Genomic DNA, 23,284 nt, shown 5'->3' on the forward strand with positions numbered 1-23,284 from the left:
CCTTGAAATTGGCTTCGTTGAATCCATGAGCTGATTTTGACCTGCCATAGGTCAGCGACCTTACAAGGTACATCTAAATTGTTGATAGCAAACGATCTGCCGCTCAATTGTGTACAGCTATGCAAAATGTGGCGCGGCTACACCGCACCGCTCGAAAATCATTCCTGAAAAACCTTCATGAGGCCAAACCGACCCCCATTCGAGCGCTGTTCTGCCATCTGTAACTTATGAATCGAAGTCAGGTGCCTTCTGGTCTGATTCGCATGAGTAAGTTGCAGGTAAGTGATCGGACCATCCACAACTCTGACACCCTGAGTGTTGCACGCGCACCTCTCACTTGTCTAGTGGAGCTTTCAGGGGACCCGCACGACCTTCTTCTCATCACTCTGCTAGTACCCGCTCTGTCCTCCTTGTCCCTCCTCCGTCCGGCCCACTGACTGTACTCCCGGATAGCCCTTTGTCCACCCTCTTCAGGCCCTCCGTCCGCTTGTCCTCGCCGTTGTCGTCCCTCCTCCGTCCGGCCCACTGACGGTAATCCCGAATAGCCCTTTGTCTACCCTCTCCAGGCCCTCCGTCCGTCTGCCTTCGTCGTCGTCGTCCCTCCTCCGTCCGGCCCACTGACTGTGCTTCTGAATAGCCCTTTGTCTACCTCCTCCAAGCCCTCCGTCCGCTTGTCCTCATCGCCAGCCCTCCTCCGTCCGGCACGTTGACCGTGCTCCCGAATAGCCCTCTGTCTACCCTCTCCAGGCCCTCCGTCTGGTTGTCCTCCTCGTCAGCCCTCCTCCGTCCGGCCCGCTGGCCGTACTCCCGGATAGCCCTCTGTCTACCCTCTCCAGGCCCTCCATCTGCTTGTCATCGCCAGCCCTCCTCCGTCCGGCCCGCTGACCGTACTCCCGGATAGCCCTCTGTCTACCCTCTCCAGGCCCTCCGTCCGCTGTCCTTGTTGTCCCTCCTCCGTCCGGCCCGCTGACCGTACTCCCGGATAGCCCTCTGTCTACCCTCTCCAGGCCCTCCGTCCGCTGTCCTTGTTGTCCCTCCTCCGTCCGGCCCGCTGACCGTACTCCCGGATAGCCCTCTGTCTACCCTCTCCAGGCCCTCCGTCCGCTGTCCTCGTTGTCCCTCCTCCGTCCGGCCCGGTGAGGGCTCGGTGTCGCTGCGAGCGTCGCAAGCCGGGTCGTCGGTGAGGCCAACCCCGCGGCTGGGTCGTGACGGGGCGCCCTGTCAGAGCGTGTACAGCCGACGGGGCCGGGCTAGGGTCAGGCCAGGTCAGCCTTCCGACCGATGCCGGCGGCTGGGTCGGCAGGTCATGAATGGGCGCTCAGTACATGCGCGCATCCACACCTCTACGCGTACACCACACACGTTCATGCGCACGCGCACACGCACACGCATATCTGCATGCGTGCGAACATGACGTACGTAAGCTTGGTGAATGTCTGTTGCGCAATGTGTTTTTTGAAAGACTTTCTTTGTGCGAAGCGCGATTTGTCATTTGGCTCCGCGATTTCCGGTAGGTAACGAAACATGTTATTAAACTTACTTACAAACTTCAGGTTTACCGGTGCAACGCTTTGCCATTCGCCGTACGACACGCCTGCTATAACTCCCGAACGAATATTGCGATTCTGGAATGTGCGCTCATGACATTTGTCAACGCTAACGCGCTAGATTCACAAAGCTCAATTATGATGTAACTCGATATAATGTGTCGAACCTGCAGCGCACTGATGAAGGTAAAGCTGGTAAATGTGTTGCAGCATCGCAAGTATTTTGCTTTCATCTAGGAAACTTTTTCTCAGCAGGTAAATGTACAATATACGCAAGTGACGTGTACGTATATGTAAGATGATGTACACGTGTATGTGCACCGCGTGTGTGTGTTTGTTTAGGCTAAGCGCATTGGCCCGGTGCCGTACTTTAGCATCCCGTTTTGATCCAATGCCCATGTGAGTGCCTGCCCCGTGTGGCTACCTCTGGCTGTTGTGTAATTGTACATATGTACAGTGATTTGCTTTAGCGGATCAAGCTTGCATGTGGCGTTCTCCGCGTTGTTGGAACCATGATGATTGTATTGAGATGCTTGCCGTGTCTTTGTCAATACACAAAATACAAGATTAATGCTGTCCGTTTGCTTAAACCTCACCTTACAGGCTTCTACCTTCGCCCTGCGACCGGGTGGGCCCCCGAGACCACGCTAAGATCTGGACAACTATGCAAACTGGTCTGCAAGACGGGACTGGAAAGCTTTCCTCAGGCTGAATCAAATTGGTGTACTGTACAACGATGAATGTCGCATTGGGCAGGTCAAATCAGGTCTTAGGGGTGCAATTAACACCAGATCCCTGCTGTTATCTCAAAAGCTAAGCACGCTAAGACAATGGGGAACCCGTCAAACAAGAGCCCCTGCAAATCTATGCCATAAAAACACGTGTGGACAGAGAGCCGTATGACTTGTGACGTGGTCAGGTCAAAAGCGCGAAGGCTGTCGTGGCTATCAAAGGATATCGTGAAGACCCGTCCAGCTATATCAAGAACTTAACAAGCCACGTGAGTGAGGCAAAACTGCGTTAAAAAAGCCTGTGTTTGGCAGAGATGTGACATTAAGGTTTACATCTTATGACACCAAAGGTCGAATCTCGTCACAGGGGTCAAAAATCTAGTCTAGCTGGACCTTTGATAACCAGATCTCGCAAATGTAATAAAAGGGCAGTAAATCACTTCAGAAAAATTTGGTTAAGAAAAGCGTGCTAGAAAACCTATCTGAAATACGTTTTATGGAAGAAATAAGAGTTATTTATGATCTCTGTTTAAAACGTCACAAGACATGATCTCGTCAACGATCATAAGCTGTTGAGGCTAGAAGCGTCAAATTTTCACAACTTTTTTTCTCCAAATTTGTCAAATTTAACATACGTCAACGTCATACACACTTAGCTATCCCAAATGTCTGTACTGCCCTCCAAAAACCTTCTAAGTGGGCCTCAGAGACCGCCCTTTGGAGAACGAGAGTTAAGTTTGCCACATTCTTTGTCGATTAGCAAACGGCAGTAGAGGCAAATGCACACGTAATAAACGATTGCAACTGACCTTTACCGAAGTATACGAGCTAGACGATTATTGATGTCACAGCGGAAGAACCATCTACCCCATTCTATGACCTGCTCTGCATTCGAATCAGTGAGTGGTCAGTATTCATAGCCGTTAACACAGACACGGCAAAGAATGTCATCTGGGTGGAATGTGCGATATGCACTGAAACACCAGGTATACAGCTTAGCCTGCGCCACTTAAGTATTTATCAAAATATTTGCAACGTGGTAGCTCGTGCTTTAACAATAAGCATGCGGTACGGCATAGGACATAGGACTGCCCGGCTCAGAGACTCGTGGCAGAATTCACATGCCAAGCCATGTTCACATGTCATTCACATGCCATTCACATTTTCTACCAACACAGCGGGTCTTATGATCCGCTGTTGCCTCGGCCGGAGTCCGGCTGCAGCGCACCGGGTGCGTGGAGCCCCGAGGTGTCTTTATTATTACCACCAGCAGCTGGTCGGCGCGGCACAGGTGTGGGTGAGAGATCGTTGTGGTTCTGGTTATAGTGGAGCGGTTGGCACCAGCAGACGGCGTCACCCATGGGCGTGCCCACACCACTAACTGGAAGACTCTGCACTCGCGGGCGTTGACGATAGGAGCAGGTGCAGGCCTCGAAGGCCAAGTTGAGACGAGAAGCAGTTTACTCACCGTCGGCACTAGATCATGTCAAATATCCACAGCAATGTGGTGTGGATACATTGCTCAGAGCACACCCCTCAGAGCGCAAACCCAAGGACTATGTCCAACCTTTTATTGATGATTTTCAGCTGCTAGCTTGCAAGCTTTGGCTGCTGACATTTTCAACTTTTAGCTATTTTTAGCTAAAGCATTCGCTGTCCCGATCACGAATAGCTCAACATGCTTCGGTGATTATCTGCGCTCATTGTTACCGGTTGGTTGGCGTTCCGTCCGCTCGTACATGCCGTCCCGCCAGGTCGCGCGATCAAGGTCGCGCGGTCAAGGTCGGACGTTCAAGGTCACGCGGTCAAGGTCGGGCGACCGCGCAGAAGGCCGCCCAGCGAGACGGTGGGCGCGTCTCATCACATGTGCCACACTATCCCCTCCCAATTAAGCTTCCTTCCTCTCCCCTCCATCTCCAACTTCTTGCTTCACAGTATTAAATCGCCGTACCTGTCTGAACGTTGACGTTCTTTGACACTTTGCAAGGAGGCCGCTTGTGACATCTACTGTGCCACCTCTTGTTGGTTGTCTTTTACCGACTGGTTTTTATCCTCGGATTATTCAAAGTCTAAATCGAACTCCTCATTGCAAATGCCTATCGCTCGTCCACTTAGGAAGTGTGCTGATTTGCCTCCTGCTGCCGAAACTGACGCGTGTGGTGAGATCTGCTGAGGTTTTGGCCAACATCTCTTTCCCAAAATTCATCTGTAGCGGCGTGGCTGGGCACTCCACCACCCAGCCGAGCTACCTCTGGAATGCGTGGGTGACAACTATACTGCAGATAGAACGGTGACTCTCCTGTTATTTTTTGGAGGGAGGGGGGCACTCTTGTGTTGAAACGAGCATAACCTAAATATTTGTTCCGTCTTCATCAAATTCCTGCGTATTCCCACGCAGCAAAGGGCCGATTGTTTCATTGAAGGGTTTAACTGCTCCATGTGACTGGGGATGAAGGGCTTACCCGTTTGTTGTCAATCTCCATCGATCACGCTCATGCTGTCAGGTCAGGATTGGCGAGGAGCGGCTCATGAATTTCATGCATGTAGACAACAAGCCAGCCAGTGCTTAAGCCACGGTTTCAGCTATCTTATCAGGAATTGCTGCGACCTCTATGCTCCTGGTCAGCAAGTCAAGGGCCACGATGACGTAGTGACCCCCTCCCCCCCCCCTCTCCTTCCGCCGGCGTCAGGCAAAACGATTTGGTCAGACCCACCTTAACATGCTGCCCTGGAACTTTTGGCTGGGTGGTCATCTCCAGCGACGCTTTCAAACGACGCTGATGCTCATTGGAGCGGACATAAGCCAAGCAGCTGTAACCATCAATAGTTCTTTTATCTCGGTGCATTTCTGCCCACAGGTATCCGCTGGTGGGACCAGACCACGGGTATTGCCTGCACTAAAATAACCGGGCGTGTCGTGCTTGAGGTGGATAGCCCGAGCAACCACCCGCCGTGAAACCTGCGGTATCAGCACATATTGCTCCCCTTTTCTTCCGAGGAGGCCGTGCTGGCGGTAAATCTTCGGTTCCAGGCCTTGCTAGTCACTGCCTGCAGGTCTCCATGCGTCCCATTCAACCGGAGCTCCCGCTACAACTCTCTCTGCGGCTTGTCCGTCTGCTGGACGGCCTATAACTCCTCCACACTCAGCTCCTCCGCACTGTGCAAAGTGACGTCATCGGCGACGAAATCCTTCGGAGCTTGAGCTGCACAGACACGATCTGGACGGCTGGATGATTCCATCGGCTGAGCAGTTATTAGCACCTCGTCAGTAATGTGCCGTGACCTGGAATTGTTCCCATCCTGGATCCACCTGGCATATCGCTCCCCGAGACCCCTTGCATTTCAGAGTCACTGAAGACCGCAATAATCAGTAATCCACTCTGACGGCTTACCGAGCAGACAAGCACAAGACTTTCGAAGACTGGGCATGTACGCGAGAACCTCCTTGTTATGTATTATTTTTGCTGCCCGAAAACGTCTTCAAAGCAAACCAAACAGACCTGTCGCCTCCATGAGCGTCGTGTTGGCAAAGTACGTATCCCAAACTGGTGTCCCATTTTTCTATACTAACTTCGAAACATTTTTTATGTCTGGAAGGTGCGAAATCGTGACCATGGACAGAGATCGTGGCCATGTACAGAGCTAGTGACCATGTACAGATGTTGTGGCCATGCACAGAAATCGTGACCATGTACAGAAGTTGTGACCATGTGCAATCTTGACCAATTTCGAAGATCGCGACCATGTACAGAGATCGTGACCATGCTAAGAGATCGTGACCATGTACAGAGGCTGCTCACCCTCGTCCTGATAAGGGGTTAATGCATCCCGTAAGGTTTTCTGAGGATACCTCTCTGGCATGTCGTGCAATGGCACCAAAATTTCTTTAGCCTGCGAGGCTTTCATAGTGCGTGTTTTGACACCAGAAACGTGTGTTTGGCTTTCTGTTTTGGGAGAGGCGGGATTTTTTAAGAACACTGCAAAGTGATCCGCGGCCGATGAAGGCGGCGAGCGGCAGCCGACGATTGCACGGATCGTGCACGGCGGGCCGACGCTGTTGCATTAACGAATACATACATCATACGTATACGCTCACAACACATAAAACTGTATGCCATTGTGCTCATATTGAACAAAGAACAGGTCTGTTTATGTTTGCTGTTGCTAAAAGACATGGTCCCGTACATATGAGTATAACGACATAATGACCTATCATGTTATGAAGACCTGGCATGATGGGTTCCTTATTTAGCCTAACAACATAAAACATGCTACGAATCCCTAGATATCGTTAAGGGAAACCCACCAGTGCTCTCCGCTAGGCTCTATCATTCACAACTTTGAAGTTGCAACGGAGTCGCATCATCCTTTCCCTTTTCATTCTGCGTCACGCAAAACGGCTAATCAGGGCGAGGGTTACGTCTTTTAAACGCCTGGTCTCAACGATAAACAGGCCTTACCAGAAATTTCACACGAGGATGCTGCTAGAAGCTGCAGATTCAGTGTCAAGTCACTATCACAGTTACACATGTCAGTAAATTGGCGGCCCTGTCTCGTTGTCTCTAGTCGAGGCCAGGTTCTGACTGCCTTCACCTTGACAGGGTCAGGATCTAGTCCAACGGCTGCTGCCAGGGGTCTGATCCGGCGCCAGCGGGTACATCCCACACGGTTTTCACCGGCAATCCTGTCCGCCGAAACGTTTGCGAAATAGCTCGCAGCAGAGATGAATATTGCGACACAGTCCGTCCACCCGCGCCGATGCCATCCAGGTAAGTTGTCACTCCGTTAGCAGCGTACCGCGTAGCATGACCCCTCCGACATCATGTGTGAGCAGGAATAATCATCGTTTATCCCCCGCAGAAAACGCGCTTTTTCGATGACTTGGAGCTTCCAAGACTCACAAGCAAGCATGATTCAAATCCAGTGTGGAAATCCAACGTAAGCCTACTTTACTACTGAATCACTCTTTAACCGTCGGAATATACCTGGCCGCATCCTGTGTGTTGCGAGTGAACTCTCTCAACTGTACTGCAAAACGATAGACCCCGTGCGACTTTTTGACCATCACGAGTGGCGTGGACCAGGGCGAACTGAACGAATGGATGATTCCGCGAGCCTCCACCTCAGCTGTCTGTCACCTGACCCCGGGCATCAAGTGTCACGCAGTCCGCCGCGCCTCGAATGCCACTGGAAAACAATGTCCTGTGTTGATGGTGAACTGGGTCAGATGCGTGAAATCACTCATCGCTGCTGTTTGCGAAAAAATCCCGATAGCTGCCAGGCAGTTTCCTGAGCGTATGTCGATCCAGCTCGCTTGCTTCGCTGACCGATAGATCGACCTGAACCGGCCTTCTCCTCGGGGGCGTGACCCGCCGGCAGCTGCCGCTACTCAGCAGCAGCTGGGTAGCAGCAGCTGAAGCTTACACTTCTCCGAGGACAGAGCTGGCATGCAGCGTCACCGGCTCCGCGCCAGCGTTCTTCGTCAAGGTCGGTATACCGTTAATCGGAACATCGGGACATTCGGACGTCTGAGCGTGCAAAACAAGGAGAGAAAGCAAGCCTGTACCAATCCGTCTCAGAAATATCGGGGCCAAGTACCACATCAAGTGCAGCCACAACAAAATCACAGGAGAGCATCAAAATCCCAGGCCGCCAGCCCACATACGCACCAGTCCTCGAGACGCTTCCCAGCCGTGTTTTTGTAAGTCGCGGCCAGTGTGGGGTAACGTCTTGAGCCGGCAGCGACCCCTGGCTGACCGACGTCATTAATAGTCCGGTGGTCATGCGCCGACCGCCTCGCACGGGATCGTTAATTAGCGAACCCCGCAGCTGGTGCGTGCATTCCCGCGAGGTCCCCCGGAGGTGTGACCAGCGAGCGCACTTCGAAGCGCTACCTGAGTGCTCGAAAGACTCAGTCTTCATGGTCTTCACGTTCACTTATTTGTCCAGTGTTTTATGTGTCTTAACCCAAATCATCATGCTGGTAAGCAGATGGCTGGCATGGCATCCCCGTTTCGATCTCTCAACCGGCCAAATTAATTTAACTTACGATGATGGATCACGTAATATTTGACGTACACGGGACATGTTGGCATTGCTTTGACGGTTTCTGAGTTAAGGCATAGCTGCAGACAGCAAACGATAGCAAACTATAGAAGATGACATGTCACGTGGGAAGAGCAGGGCCATCCATTTGATGATGGAATTTAAGCACTGCTGTACTTCCAACGTCATTGATGTATTGTGCCATTATGTACAAGCTTTCGTCGGCTGACAGCTACAAGCATCAGTCAGCCGACATACTGATCAGCGTCACATGACAACAGCGCTAAAACTCAGAACATCTCGGCTTTGGACGGATCGTGGGTCGCCCTCACACTACAGACCCGGTGTGGGTATGACACGGAGCGAGCGGCACCGCCGTCGGTCCCGTCTGGCTATCTCTGTACAGAGCCGGTGTGTGTGGGTACGACACGGATCAAGCACCGCCGTCCGTCCCGTCTGACCATCTCTGTTTTGTCACAGTCGCGGAATGCGTGGTTGTCACGTCCCCCTGGCCACCGATATTTCAACTGTTTTTGCCGACGACACCGCGGTGAGGTGCGGCGCGGGCCTGCGCCGGGTCTGTCGTCACCAGCGCGCGGCACGCGACCCCCTTCTGACCGTGAATTCCCGCCAAATAGCGGGCTGTAACCGGAGCCGGCGGCCACCTAAAAAGACGGCTGTGTAGGTCAGTGGGCGCGCCCCCTCCCACAGTCCACCTGCTCGCCTCGACGGTGGGGAGAGAGAGGCCAAGGTCCTCTACCGGGCATGTCTCTTTACTTCGCGTACTTTTCCTTGCTCTCATTTTTATCTCACTCTTGTGTTTACCTTGTTCTCATTCTCCTTTGCCATTGTGTGCTGTATCCGTCTCTTTTTTTCTGTCTTTCAACAATACAGATTTCAATCACTCTCTACATTCCGTTTCCACGTTTTCTTTCCTTCTCCACTTATCTTTACTGCTGTTCGTCCCTCCCACCTCCACTCTCATTTCCACTCGAGCCCCTCCATGTGTCTTCGCGTCCTCTTTAGTACCCTTTCATCTGTGCATTACCCCGTCCCCCGCGTGTCCCTGTCGTAATCTTAGTCACGTCCCCTCTCCGCCGCGGGGAAGGGGGTCAGCCGAGTAATGTTCCCGGTATTTATCGAGTAAACAGCCGACTATCAAACGGCGGCGCTGCGGCATAAATAGTAACGATGCTCTCGGCGCTGGCTGGCTGTCAAACACAGCCCGAGCCGGCTGCGACCAATCGCTGACGCCGACGCAAACTTCTTCAGTCAGCCGGCCGGTGCCGAACGCACGTACCGCCGACGGAATTCGCTAGGCTGAACATCAAATCAGCGCACTTCACGTGATCTGCATGATGTGTTATCAGCTCTGGATCAGCTGTGGAGTGGTGAATCGCTTTTAAGTGCAGATGTCGAGAAAAGAGATAGGGCTTAATGGACGATCGGCGCCTCAACACTGAGTTATGGCACGAGTGCAGCTCGGTGTAGAATTCTTTGTACTCCAAATACATGAGAAGCGTTTCGAGTTTAAGGCAGTTTGTTTTCAAACTAGCGAAACATAAAAATGAACCAAAATTGCTCCCTCATGAATATAATTCACAAAACTTATCAGACATTTTGAGATTGACTAAATAGTTGAACTTACGAGATATTTTGAGATTGACTTAATATTTGAGCTTGACGAAATATTTTAAAGTACGCAAAACTTGCTCACATGTCATTTAGCTGTTTCTATACACATCTATGGCGGGCAACAGCCTGCAATTAAGTCGTTCGGCCTACTTGATTTCGCTCCGTCCGCCCATGCATTATCGGCGACTGATCGCTTGCTAACCCGCATTATCTTTGCTGCCCTTCTCGTGGACTAGCCATCTCTGCCTGAGACATGAAATGTCTGCACAGAAGCCATGACGAATGATGTGCTTCTCCCGCGCTCATGTGCCTCCTAAGTACCCGTCTCATAACACTGAATTGGATTGCCAAAAGTGATCGCCTGTCCGTGTGGCTTCGCCGTGACAGCAGAGAGGCGGTCTGAATAAAAAAGAACATCAAAACGCACCACCAGATGTCGTGTGTCGGTGAGATGCTCGACAGACAACAGCCATCTAACGTCACGTGCCCGCGAACCCAGGACCGGCTGTGACGGACGTCCTGCGGGCGAAAATAGCCGGTCTCCGGGACTGCTCCCCTCCCCGGTTCGCCCCCTATTTGTCGACCGGCCGCCGGGTCAGGGGTCACGACCCGGTGACGGTGACGTCATGGAAGACAAGGCGCAGAGGCCCTGTAACCTCGGTGTCGGATGCCTGGCTCTCAGGTGATGGGACCTCAACGGCTGCGTGTTTGAGGACAGCGGACAACATGTGAGTGCATGCAAATAACATGCAATTAACACAGGGTGAGCTTATTTCCAATAAAAATTGGGTGGTCTGCCTTGGAGGAATCGTCTTCATGACAAACTTTCGTTATGCGTCTCGGTCCCGAAGCTTTTTTAAAGCGGGCTCAAAAACATTCCCGGTGGCATTGCCAAATACATAAGGCCCTTATGAAAATGCAAAGGACAGTGGAAAACACTGTTTACGATGGCTCATTCTCAGCGTCGAAAGCTGTAAATCAACAAACGTCTGACATTATTTACGACTGTTCTATGCAAATTGATAAGCCATTCTTAACGCTATCCAATCAGCCCTGTAGATTACTTGCTGGTCGAAAAGTAACGTGGAATCAACTGCACGAGAAGTTTAAAGCTTACGTCCACCGTGAGCAGTAAATAGTTAGCTCCTGGACGGACAGATTTGCATGAATGCAATGGCTTTACGCAAAACAACTGAAGGCGAACGCATGCGAGTTATTGCTGAAATGACGTTGGCACGACTCACAAACCAACATTAGGTTCCGTATTTTGTCCTGGGAATGTTGTTAGATCAATTCTCCTCGTATAGAGCTTTCAAAGGATGGTAGGATGAAAAGCATGTCTGGAAAGGAAAAATTCACGGTAACGAATCAACACAAAAATAACAACACATGCGCAAGTTTGTTAAGTTTGCTTATGCGGTCATAGTTAACCGTAAGCTGTTTTAGTCACCAATTGAACCAGAAGGACACCTTACACTGCATAAGATGTTCGAGGCGATAACAGATGTGAAAGTCAGCGCTTGAAGTCAAATTGACGATATCAGAGGTTATGCATCTTAAACAGTAATAAGCGACCTTGGCAACGTGTGTCTGGTCAATGCTTTGGATGTTGTTTGAATGTCTTGGGCAAAATCTAACAATCAATGAGTTTAAATGTTGCAGGAGAGCTAAAAAAATACAAGATCTGCTGATGTATCATTTAGGCTGATTGTGTTATGGGTTGGATTGGACTTGCAAACACTTTGCGGAGAGTCACCGGTAGTGCGGCCCGACATGTAAAGGCGGTATGAACGAATATTATCGTGATTCCGCTTGATGAAAGGCATCTAGACGAGGGACCGAAACGGGGACAAAGCATCAACGGAAATCTACAGTACGACGTAGCAGTTGCCGCGCCATCCAGGCCTTCGGTTTTGCGTCGACGCTGACGGGGTGGCTTCAGTCGGCGCCCCGCCCACTAATCGGCCAGCAGCCAATCAGAAGCCGGGGCGATCGTCGGTTTCGTCGGTGCCGATGGGCAAAAGTCAACGTCAAAGACTGTGGGAAGAATCGTCTTGTGGCACGTCCACGAATCCTGCAAGTGTTGTGGACAGTACACAAAGGTAAGCGCTGTGCCAAAACTATTTTTGTAAGTGCAAAAAGTTGGAAAAGGTGACCAGTCGGCCGTGACTACGTCCCCGTGTATCAGCATCGACGCTGAGAATTAAGCAATGGGAAACAACCCTCACTGTACCAAATTCGATACGTCAAGGTAGACCTCAAGTGTTACTTTTATAATATAGCACTTTATAATCTACATTCATATATATATATATATATATATATATATATATATATATATATATATACATTACATGTCGTTCGTACTATGTTTTGAGTTATTTCCCAGCTCCGCTGGCATAGCTTGCGAAGGTGTATTCTGTAATGTACCACGAATTTGCATGCAAGCTGTTTCATCATTTGTATTTCACCATACAAATCGCACAATATGGAAACTATAGATGTCGTAGGAGCATTTGGTTAGCATGGATAACGTGAGTCTTCTGCCTGGAACAAACGTGGCACGGCACGGGTATTATACCTCTCTCTCTCTCTCTCTCTCTCTCTCTCTCTCTCTCTCTCTCTCTCTCTCTCTCTCTCTCTCTCTCTCTCTCTCTCTCTCTCTCTCTCTCTCTCTCTCTCTCTCTCTCTCTCTCTCTCTCTCTCTCTCTCTCTCTCTCTCTCTCTCTCTCTCTCTCTCTCTCTCTCTCTCTCTCTCTCTCTCTCTCTCTCTCTCTATCTATATATGTATGTATATATTTGTATAAATTTGTATATATACATATACATGCATATATATGCATACGCGTAGGTAGGCATAGACTCTATCATCTACAGGTATCCATTTGTATAGATATAAGCACATGTGCTATACGCCCAAATCGCTATAATATGCAGTCTGCATATATTTATTAATCGGCCCGGCGACGTAGACGCGCGCAACCAACACCGTTAGCCAGAGGCAGAACGGACGATCGCCATCATAAACGTGTGCGTCCGTGGATGGACCTAGACACGCAAACTCGATCACCAACACCGTCATCACCGTTTCGCGCACATTCAAGCACAAACACCGTCATCGTTGTTGCGTTGCGTGGGTGAATATGCTGCCTGCAACGGTTTCTGCGGTCTTTGCTGTTCGACGCCAGTAAAGGACATGTTAACCAACGATGTTGCCTTTTGCAAGACGGGTCTATAATTATAATTCGATGTGGCGGATTGAGGATTGACCACAAAGGCTACGCAAGCGGATAGCCTGGCTTTCAATATGAACAATATCTGTCAAATATATTTGCAGTCCTGCAATACTTGGCCAGAAATATAAAAAAATATGCAACTTGAGAATAGTTGGCCATGTCAGCTTAGAAGTACTGGTGAGACTCCATACACAAACTATTTCGAATAACGGGTTTTTGCATTGCTTGTAAATGTTACATAGAAAAGTTCTCTACATGCACAATATCATGAAATCTACACTCCAAAACAATCTAAAATACATTTCAGTGGGTCGCCGATCATCTGCTCATTGTTTTGTCTTCGTTGTGGCGCCATCCACACAATCATACCACTTCAGCTTGTAAGACAGTAGTAATAGTCTTATTCATCGGAGAAAAATCAGGAGAGTGGAGGTAAAGGTGGGTTGATATTATGGCTTGATATTTTGGCCGCATGCTTTCATCAAAACAATAGCAGAAGTTGTTTCGGTAAAATCATGTTGGCTTTAAGGGACTTCTGCTATTGTTTCGATAAAGGCATGTTGCCGAAACATCAACCCATATTTATCTGCATTCTCCTGATTTTTCTCTGAGCAATAAGGCTATTACTTCTGTTTTGTCTATGTGAATAATGTTCCTCGCAGATACATTGAACAGCTTACATTTACGCCTATTATCATTGTACATATAATGTCACGCACTGATACAAAATTACCAAATTGTTATCAGCTCGGGCTGCGTGTAGTTTAAGGGCTCTCAAACCGAGACGAGACTGATTTGTCTACAAACATCTCTTGAAGCCGCTGTTCGGAGATATTTCTCTCCTGCAAGCGCCACAGGCTGTTCGTGCCGATACCTTCGTCAGGCCTGATCGCTGGCCGGTGCTGTTTCTTAGTAGCTTCCACTAACGTTTGCCTTCACCACCAAAATGATTCCGTCCTGTTTTTTAATTGGCAACGGTCCAGCGGTGCGCCCAGCTCTGATAACACGCCATCACATGTTCAGCGACGCTAGGCTTGGGTATGATTTCATGTGGCTTATCTCTTGTCCACACTCCGATATGCTTGTTTACGCTACCGGACAGAAGAAACAACGCTAGTTCTGGGAACGTCACGGATTGTTATACCCCGAACTGCTAACCTTTGACCTACTTACCTGCATGGAAGTCCTGGGTCACGACGTTCCAAGGCACTGCGCAGCATCCGAAAATGGTGGCTGTAACTTACACGTCTCCTTCAGTCTGACTGCGTAGAACATGAACTTTATCCTGAAGTATGTTCACTTTCGTAGACAGGATCTTCCATACATGAGTGAGAGATGCATCAGTGCTCCATATGCTCGTATGGGTATAAATCATTTATGCAAGGGACAGTACTATAAACAGTATTTATACAATATGCAGGAACTTTTTTCATATTTGTCTTGTTTGTAAGTTTTTATTTGTATGTATATAAGCATATGTGCTATACGCCCAAATCGCTATATATGCATTCTGCATATACTCATTAATCGGCCCGGCGATGTAGGAGCGCGCAACCAACACCGCTAGCCGCAGGCAGAACGGACGATCGCTATCATAAACGTGTGCGTCCGTGGATGGAGCTAGTCACGCACACTCGATCACCAACACCGTTATCGCTGTTACACGCGCACTCCATCACCAACGCCGTCATCGCTGCTTCATGCACATTCGAACACAAACACCGTCATCGCTGTTTCACGTACATTCGAACACAAAGACCGTCATTATTGTTGAGTTGGTCAATTTTGGGGCCTTTTCACTGGATTCATGTAATTTCTCAATTACCAGAGTGGATCAAAACGTGAGGTCAACCACGTTGTATTGGTGAATATACCGTCTGCAACGCTTTTTGCGATCTTTGCTGTTCAACACCAGTAATGGACATGTTAACGAACAGTGCTGCCTTCCGCGTGACAGGCGTAGAATTCTTGTTCAGTGTGGCGGATTGAGGACTGATCAACTAAGACTACCCATGCGGATAGCCCAGCTTTCACTGTGAGCAATATCTGTCAAATATATTCGCATTCTTGCAATACTTAAGCCAAAATTACAAGAAATCTCGTAGCTTGAGAACAGTTCGACACGTCAGCTTAAATGCACTGCTGAGAACCACACCCGAACCATTTCGAAAGATGCGTTTTTGAATCTTTCATGAGCGTTACGCGGAGAAATTCCGTAAATACATAGCATGATGAAGATCTGCACTTCAAAACACTCGAAAATACAGTTCAGTGGGTTCCCGATTATCTACTCCCTGTTTCGTCTTTGCTGTGGCACCATCCACACAAGCATACCACTTTCGCTCGTTATTATATTGCATTTAATGCCATATATTGATACACAAATTGACATATTGTGACCGGGTCGGGCTGCGTGTGATTCATGGGCTCTTAAACCAAGCCGAGACGGATTTGTCTATAAACATCTCTTGAGGCTCCTGTTCGCAAGCATTTCTCTTCTGCGAGCGCCATGGGCTGCTTGTGCTGATGCCTTCGTCAGACCTGATCGCTGGCCGGTGCTGTTTCTTAGCAGCTTGCATTAGCATTTGCCCTCACCCCCAAAATGATTCCGCTCTTTTTTTTGTTTTTTTAATTGGCAACGATCCAGTGGTGCGCCCAGCTCTGATAACACGCCATCACACGTTCAGCGACGCTAGGCTTGGGTACGATTTCATGCGGCTACTCTCTTGTCCACACCCCGATAGGCTCGTCTACGCTACCGGACAGGAGAAACAGCACCACATCTGGGAACGTCATGCGTTCTTATACCCCAAACTGCTAACATTCGATGTGCCTGGAAGTGCTGGCTCGACGAAGATATCAAGCAAACGTTGTGATACATTACGAGAATGGCCGACGTTCCAAGGCACCGCACAGAGTCCGAAAACGGTGGCCGCATGAAGTGACTGTGGCTCACCGATTTCCTTTAGTCGGATGACGCAGAACTTGCATTTTGTTCCGAAACATGTTCACTTCCCCAGACAAGATCTCCATACATGAGGTAAAGATGTCTCATTGCTTCATATACTCGTATGAAGCGATGTGGCAAGCCCAGCTCCAGGCGTATGTTACCGACTTGCGTCATGTATGCCTCGGAAATCTCTGCCCTTTGAATTTCAGTTGGCATTCTCAAGAAATACTACCGTAGGACCACCACTTTGTATTTCTTCATGCGGCATTGTGAACCTGCTATTTCCTCATCGTCTGTTTCAATAAATTTCGCGATTGTCCATCCGTTTCATAAGTACATTTTAATCTGCACATCATCGTCTTCCATTCCTCTCCGCTGACTTAAGCGTGGCACCAAGATAAGTCAAGAAGCCAACAAAGCCAAAATAAGTCAAGGTGTCCAGTGGACATTATACATTGGACATCATCCAGTGGACATCCTATAATGTCCACTGGACACCATAGGCTTCTCCTTAATGTGTTTTAGGGCTGTTTCGACACGTTCGGAATTCTCGTCGTAGATCGCTGTCCTGCCTTTCGTCTTGGATACTCATGGTATGTCACTCAACTGGTCGCATTTTTTCCAACCGCGCTTATGATTTTCCTATAGGAAGGAACTCATCGATCTTCGCATCGACGTCTCCATGCGCTCTGGGCTGCTAACGGGCATCATTAAAAAATATGTCTTCAACATCCAGGACTGTGTGTATACCTCTGCACGCGCCATAGCGTGTAGCAGCGCGACGAACATGCCTCCCATCACGTATGTTTTGAAAAATAGACGCGAGCACGCATGTTACACGTTAATTGCTCAACCAAGTGATTTTGAAACACCCATGAGATTAACACTACATTCACATCTGTGATACTTTCCTGTGTGCCAGCATAACCGGAGTGACATGACATAACATAACAAATGTATTTGCTGGCGCGCCACGAGGGTTGTGGCCCTGTGCTGATTGGTGACGCACGCGCAAACGCGCACATACCTGCCCTACATGCAGCGGGCGTCTGTCCACCTCTGGGACCCGGCGGCCCGTGGACTGCTGCCGAGACTGAGAGCAGGGCCACACCCCCGGGTCAGGTCACCGAAACCGCGACAGGGCCGTGACCCCCAGATGTTGCCATCTGCTGGACAGCAGCCGTCGAGGAGGAAGGGGGGGGGGGGGGCTTGACCGAGTGACCCTTTCCCGACTTGCCGGTGCTTCGCAGTCACGACGTGTTGCACCCGGTGTGACCCGCCGCCCCGGCCTCCTGACCCGGTCCTGACCCGGCAGACGAGGATGCCACGGCGCCGCAAGTGCAGCGGCGACTCCAGCTCGTCCGTCAGCTCCTCAGGAGCGCCCGAGAAGCCGCTCCAGAGGAACGCCGCCAACGCTCGCGAGCGCACCCGCATGAGGATCCTCAGCAAGGCGTTCACACGACTCAAGGCGAGTCAAGACTCGCTGCTGGGGACGGTCCAGCGGCAGCAGGTGTCCTGCGGGCTCTGTCGGGAACTCCGTGAACACTGGCGTTTTCGTGATGATCGTTTTGCTGCGCTTGGTTTGCCCCATTACGACGGGAACTGCTGCTAATGCTCCCTGTTCATCGTCCTTTGGTTGCTAACAGTACAACTGGCGCGAACTTTCTCTCTCAATAGTATCTCTACCACTCTCACGACTGTACGAACGCAGGCTATAGCGCGGCCTGGGCCTTTTTGAATGTATGGTTTTCGGCAACCATTCGCCTAACGAGGCCGCGCTCCGGCAGACAACGCTGCCGTGGGTGCCCTCCGATACGAAGCTGAGCAAGCTGGACACACTGCGACTGGCCTCCTCCTACATCAAGCATCTGGCGGCGCTGCTGGACGCCGACCCGGACAGCCTGGCCGACACCGTCTACCCCCATCCGGCCCTCATGGTGAGCAGGGCTGGGCCCGGACAGCCTGGCCAACACCGTCTACCCGCACCCGGCGCTCATGGTGAGCAGGGCTAGGCCCGGACAGCCTGGCCGACACCGTCTACCCCCATCCGGCCCTCATGGTGAGCAGGGCTGGGCCCGGACAGCCTGGCCGACACCGTCTACCCCCACCCGGCTCTCATGGTGATCTGGGGTTAGACCAGCGAAGTCAGGGTCGGCGAACAGCCGCGACCGCCATCCTGGAAATAGAGGCTAGTCTCGCGATCTGGTTGTTCTCGCGGGTGTACACATGATTCGAAACGTGCGCATTGTGTGAGCCGGTCGGCCAGGTAAGGTCAGGTGGTAGCTGGCTCGCATCGGTATGCCTGAAACAAGAGAGCCATGTTGTGGCATTGTACGGTTCCAGCAAAATCACCCGCAGCTTAGCTAAAATAATCGGAGGCAGCATTGTATGGGAAACTGGATTTCACTCACTTTGTACTAGCGCAAACCCATTGAAGCAGCCAACAGCATGGTAGCACTGCCCATGTGTTTTCCCTTTTTCTAAGCATGGTGTTCATTGCTGACGATTGGCGTACAGTTAAATGAGCTTGTAATTCCGTGCTTGCAAACGTCGTTGGATAGACTGGCGAGAAGAGGAGCCTTCTGTCAGTCAGTCGATATAGTGGTGGTCTCACTCGGGCAGCTGCCAAAAAGGCTAGGACTAGCACTCAAATATGTGGCCGAACAACCGAAGAACTGGGATGAACTCATAACACCAATAAGCTTGCATCAGTTTTTCAACATTCAGCTGCATGCCTAGCAGTCCCACAGTCTTGACACTTATCACTTGACAGAGACACATACTTTATCCCGACAGTGAGTCAGTCCACCGAAGTCGGGATGTTATCTTAACGCCGGCCGTGGGTGGACCGTTTCGCCGGCGTCGGGTCCGAACATTACCCCTCCCCGCGGTCAGTTACCGGCCGATGACCATCCGTCGATTGGCTCCATGATCTATTTTCGGACGCGCGCTCGGTACAGGCATGCTCGCGGGTCGCATATTTACGCAGGGCCGCAGTGTTTGTGTTCGGAAGAGGTACGCCGGCGCAGTCACTAGGTCAGCCCGCGGGGTGAAACGTATAGGTGTGGGCAAACAGCCTGTCTCCCTCCGTGATGGGCGCGATGGGAACACTGCGGGCGGGGCGGAGACGCCGCAGGAGCAGCGTCGACCCGCGCCAGACGAGCGTCGACGTCGACGCAGGGGCATCGGCCGATACTAAATCGCACCCTCTGTCAATCACGCTAAAATGTTTATTTTCCCGGGGCGTATCGAATCACGCTTCCGATTGGCGGACTGCCGGAGAAACAAACACTCTGATTGGTCATAAAGCGCGCGTCCCCGCGCTGACGCTCCCCATATGGCGCGCTGTTTACGCGCGCCGACTGTAAAACGGCGCGACGCCGCGCGGACCGCGCCTAGCGCGCCGAAAGGATTTAAAAAGTCCGGCGGCACTCAGCGCTATCTGGTTACAATCAGAAGCGGCGGAGCTCGGCGGCGCGGGCCCGCTTCGCCCTTCAAAGCTGCCGGCGCGGAAGGTGCGGGAGGAAGCACGCGCCGCCGGGTGGCGGCACCCTCTGGCAGCGCGCTGACTTGTCATGGCGGCTGGGGCGGGGCAGCGCTCCGCCGAGGGGGGGGGGGGGGGGCGGACGACACGTTTACGCGAGTTTGTAATGTTTTGAAGCCCTCCACATCCGCCAGGGATGCGCGAAGTCAGTGGATGAGAAGCGGTGAGACGCCTAACGCTAATCTCCTTTCTGAGTTTTATGCACACTAAATGTTTACGATGCAGCTGAACAGCCCATTTTCGATACCTGGAAGGAAGAATCGCGTGATAAACAACCGCAACCGCACAACCGAGCCCATCCCACGCCAGCTCCCCACGGGATGGAGACCTTAAAAAAACAGTCCGAGTGGTTTGACACCTGTCGACGTCCTTCACGGTGAGGCAGCATACCTTGCGTACCACACCGCGGTTCAAATGAAACCCCAGACCCTGCGCCGTTGACATTCCTGCTCCGAGCGTTTGATCCGAGGTCGCCGCGGGCGGCAGACGGACGATGACAGTGCGGTTTCTCCGCCCTCGAGGCGCCCGACCGACGGCCGCCTGCCGCGACCTGACGGTGCCGACGGCGGCCCGCTCACCGCACCGCCCCGGGGGCTCGGGCCCCGGCGCCGCGTCCGTCACAGCGGCGCCGCGTCTGTCACAGAGGCGCGGCGCTGCGCCGCCCGTCGCGCGCGACGCGCGCGTGACGTGGCGCGGAGCGGCGCCGTTCGCCGCCGTCACAAGGCGTGCAGATGCATCGCTGGACGATGGCATGCGGTTTGTCTTGGCCGGGCGCTGGAGGCGAGCGACGTGCGCCGCCCTGTGTCGTCGTGCCGAAGCCGGGTACGACAGGCGCTGTTAGTCAGGCTGACTGTCCGTGACCTGCGCGTTGTCGGTTTGATGCGATGTGGTGTGTAATACTCCGTGTGATGGGCTCCTATCGGTGCGCTTGAACGAGCCTGGAGGTCAGAGCAGCCTGCCAGCACTATGCATGGGCACCTTTTATGGTGTCAGCGCCGTAGGCGGTGTGGCCAAACGGTGAACACGGAATGAGGAGGACGGACCATTCCAGACGGGATGGGGAAGAGTTTGCCCGAATGAGATTATGTGTTATGAATTTCCCGATGATGGTCACCTGAATTAGATGCCTTGACCGTAACTGATGACATGGTTGTGTGCTCCGTCTGCCGCAGAGCTGGCCGTACACGGCGCAGAAGATGCCTTGACCATGATCTGTGACGTGGTCGTGTGCCCCGTCTGCCGCAGAGCTGGCCGTACACGGCGCAGAAGGCGTGGTCCGACCAGACGGTGACGTCATCAGGCGTGACACGAGTCCAGGAGGAGCCGTACCCGCCTGCCGAGTTCGCCTGCTACGCCGGCGGGCCGTACGACACCAACTACAACTGCCTGCGGTGAAGCGACGGCGGCGGTCGGCGCGGGCCGCTCCGCTGCCCGCGGTGGCGGCGCGGCACTTCGGGCGGCGTGGTGGCTGGACATGCCACTGGCTGGTGACGTCACGGGCTGGTGACGTGCGGGCGCGGCGGTGGTGAGGAGGCCGCCGCCACACGCACCTGACGTGTGGAAAGTGCATGACCGGTATGGGGTAGAGGTGAGTTGAACAGGGTGTAAGGAAACGACTGAATTTCTGAAGCGTTCAGTGATTCAAGACGACTTACGAGAACGAGACAGTGTTGTCATCGATGCGCGCATGTATCGGGATAAGCGGACGCAGACTACTCAGCCGCACTCGCGCCGCGCGCGGTCTTCTCGCGACCTTCAGAAAGTTGGTGATAATATCGGTGTAGCGCTTAACTAAAGCAAGTGATCGGTATTACTATCTGAGGGTGTTGGTAGCTGGCAGCTTCCTCTGCGTCCCGGCTGCGTTACTTTTGCTATGACACCAGTTACAATTGCCTCTGGTCAGCCTGTTGATATAGCCCGCTAGCACCATGAAATCTGATTATGTCCAATTGTCTGTTGCAGTCATGGGCGGGGCATTTAGCATGGTGATTTGGTGGCGTCATACGAACTGTCATTGAAATTATCACGATTGTAACATTTTGCCATGCTGCATTTTGCCATCTGGCAACATATCATGGATGCATCGCCCCTTGTATCTATATATTTTAATAAATCGGTGTACTTTGGTGAAGATATGAGGAAATATGGCTGAAAATTACGTAAGCTGTTCAATGCATTTGCGAGGAACATTATTCATACACCTAAGACATGTGAGGAAACAGCTGAATTTCGATAAGCGTTCCTGGTTTTTCTCCGAGGAAGAAGGCTACTGCTACCGTCTTTGAAAATATGGCTGAAGGTGATCGTAGCTTCTGTAACTTTTGAGTTTTCGCATGCTTAATCTAGCACGGGAAGCTCTCAGACTGCATGACCGCTATCAAAACGCACGAAATCGTTAAACGCTGTTACGCAAAATCGCTACACGTTATCGTCGTACGTTGTTACACAAAATCGCTACACGTTGTCATCGTACAATTTACAACGCAGCCTTTGTGCCAGTCAGCCTTCGATCGTGTCTGAATCAAACCATAGTGTGCGGTTGGCGCAGTTCTGTGTTCTAACATCCTTGTGACGTAAGTGGATGCCCAGGCTGCTAACCCGCACAACCTGGAGGTTTTTCATGACACGCGGAAAATGGAATGGTTTCTTGCAGCATTTCTTGTGTGCTGACGACGAACATGCACGTACAGTTCATCTAGGCGTGTTTCCATCGTAGCTGCAGCGATACAAACAGACAAGTTATTGCCATTCTAAAATGGCAGTAAACCGGCTAATGAAGCACAAATACCATATATCTATGCCACTTCCTTCCAGCCGGACATCTCTTTTTCGTAAGAAACTATTGGCAATCCTTTTTTAGCATGCAGTGATCACCCAACCTGGAACTTCGTGACAAGCTACTGGTAAAGCATTTCCTCCCTGCGGTAAGAGAAGTTTCTCAGCGGAAAGCTTTGAGTCACAGCTTAAAAACCGCCACATCCCACCCGGCCTGAGCGCTTAAGAAATCATTCCACCATCTGATGAAATGGGTCCGACCGCGAAGGGCGGCGGGATCCCACCATGGGCAGGGGACACAATGAAACATGTGCACTGGAAATCGAATCTGGTTCGCCACAGGTGCGCACAATTTCTTGCGTATCGTCAAACAATGCAGTGTGTTCTTGATCTTACTATTTTGTGTGCCTACCTGGATTTTTAGGTGTAAACATTCCGCCACATGCATATTGATACATGACATAAATTAAGTGAGGAGCACGTGCCCTGGTGTACTTCATCCGTGCACCTCTGTTTCGGCAACCGGCTGCGGCGTCTGTTACGGCCGCATGACGTCACCGCCTCGGCAGTCGCCATCAGGACGTCACCACACAACCATGCAATCTCGCCCTGAGCGAAGTCTCCGACGGCAGGGAACGCCGGGATCCTATGACGTTGCTATACCACAGCCACGCGGTCTCGCCCTGAGCGACGTCTCCGACGGCAGGTGACACCGGGATCCTATGGCGTTACTATACGACAGTCACGCAGTCTCGCCCTGAGCGACTTCCCCGACGGCAGGTGACGCCGGGATCCTATGACGTTGCTATACCACAGCCACG

The 23,284-nt window shown here is 51.5% G+C and overlaps 1 protein-coding gene across 1 annotated transcript; it reads left to right on the forward strand.

The window, feature by feature from the left end:
* Positions 1-11,995: 11,995 nt before the first annotated feature.
* LOC119090334 (transcription factor 21) lies at positions 11,996-21,815 on the forward strand. Its single transcript, XM_037213125.1, has 4 exons — positions 11,996-12,060; positions 17,460-17,612; positions 17,932-18,081; positions 20,934-21,815. Exons 2-4 carry the CDS (start codon positions 17,466-17,468, stop codon positions 21,081-21,083), a joined length of 447 nt encoding a protein of 148 aa, XP_037069020.1. The 5' UTR covers positions 11,996-12,060; positions 17,460-17,465; the 3' UTR covers positions 21,084-21,815.
* Positions 21,816-23,284: the final 1,469 nt, after the last annotated feature.

This window comes from Pollicipes pollicipes, unplaced genomic scaffold, assembly GCF_011947565.3.
Source record: "Pollicipes pollicipes isolate AB1234 unplaced genomic scaffold, Ppol_2.1 Scaffold_3087;HRSCAF=3621_pilon_pilon_pilon, whole genome shotgun sequence".
Taxonomy (NCBI): domain Eukaryota; kingdom Metazoa; phylum Arthropoda; class Thecostraca; order Pollicipedomorpha; family Pollicipedidae; genus Pollicipes; species Pollicipes pollicipes.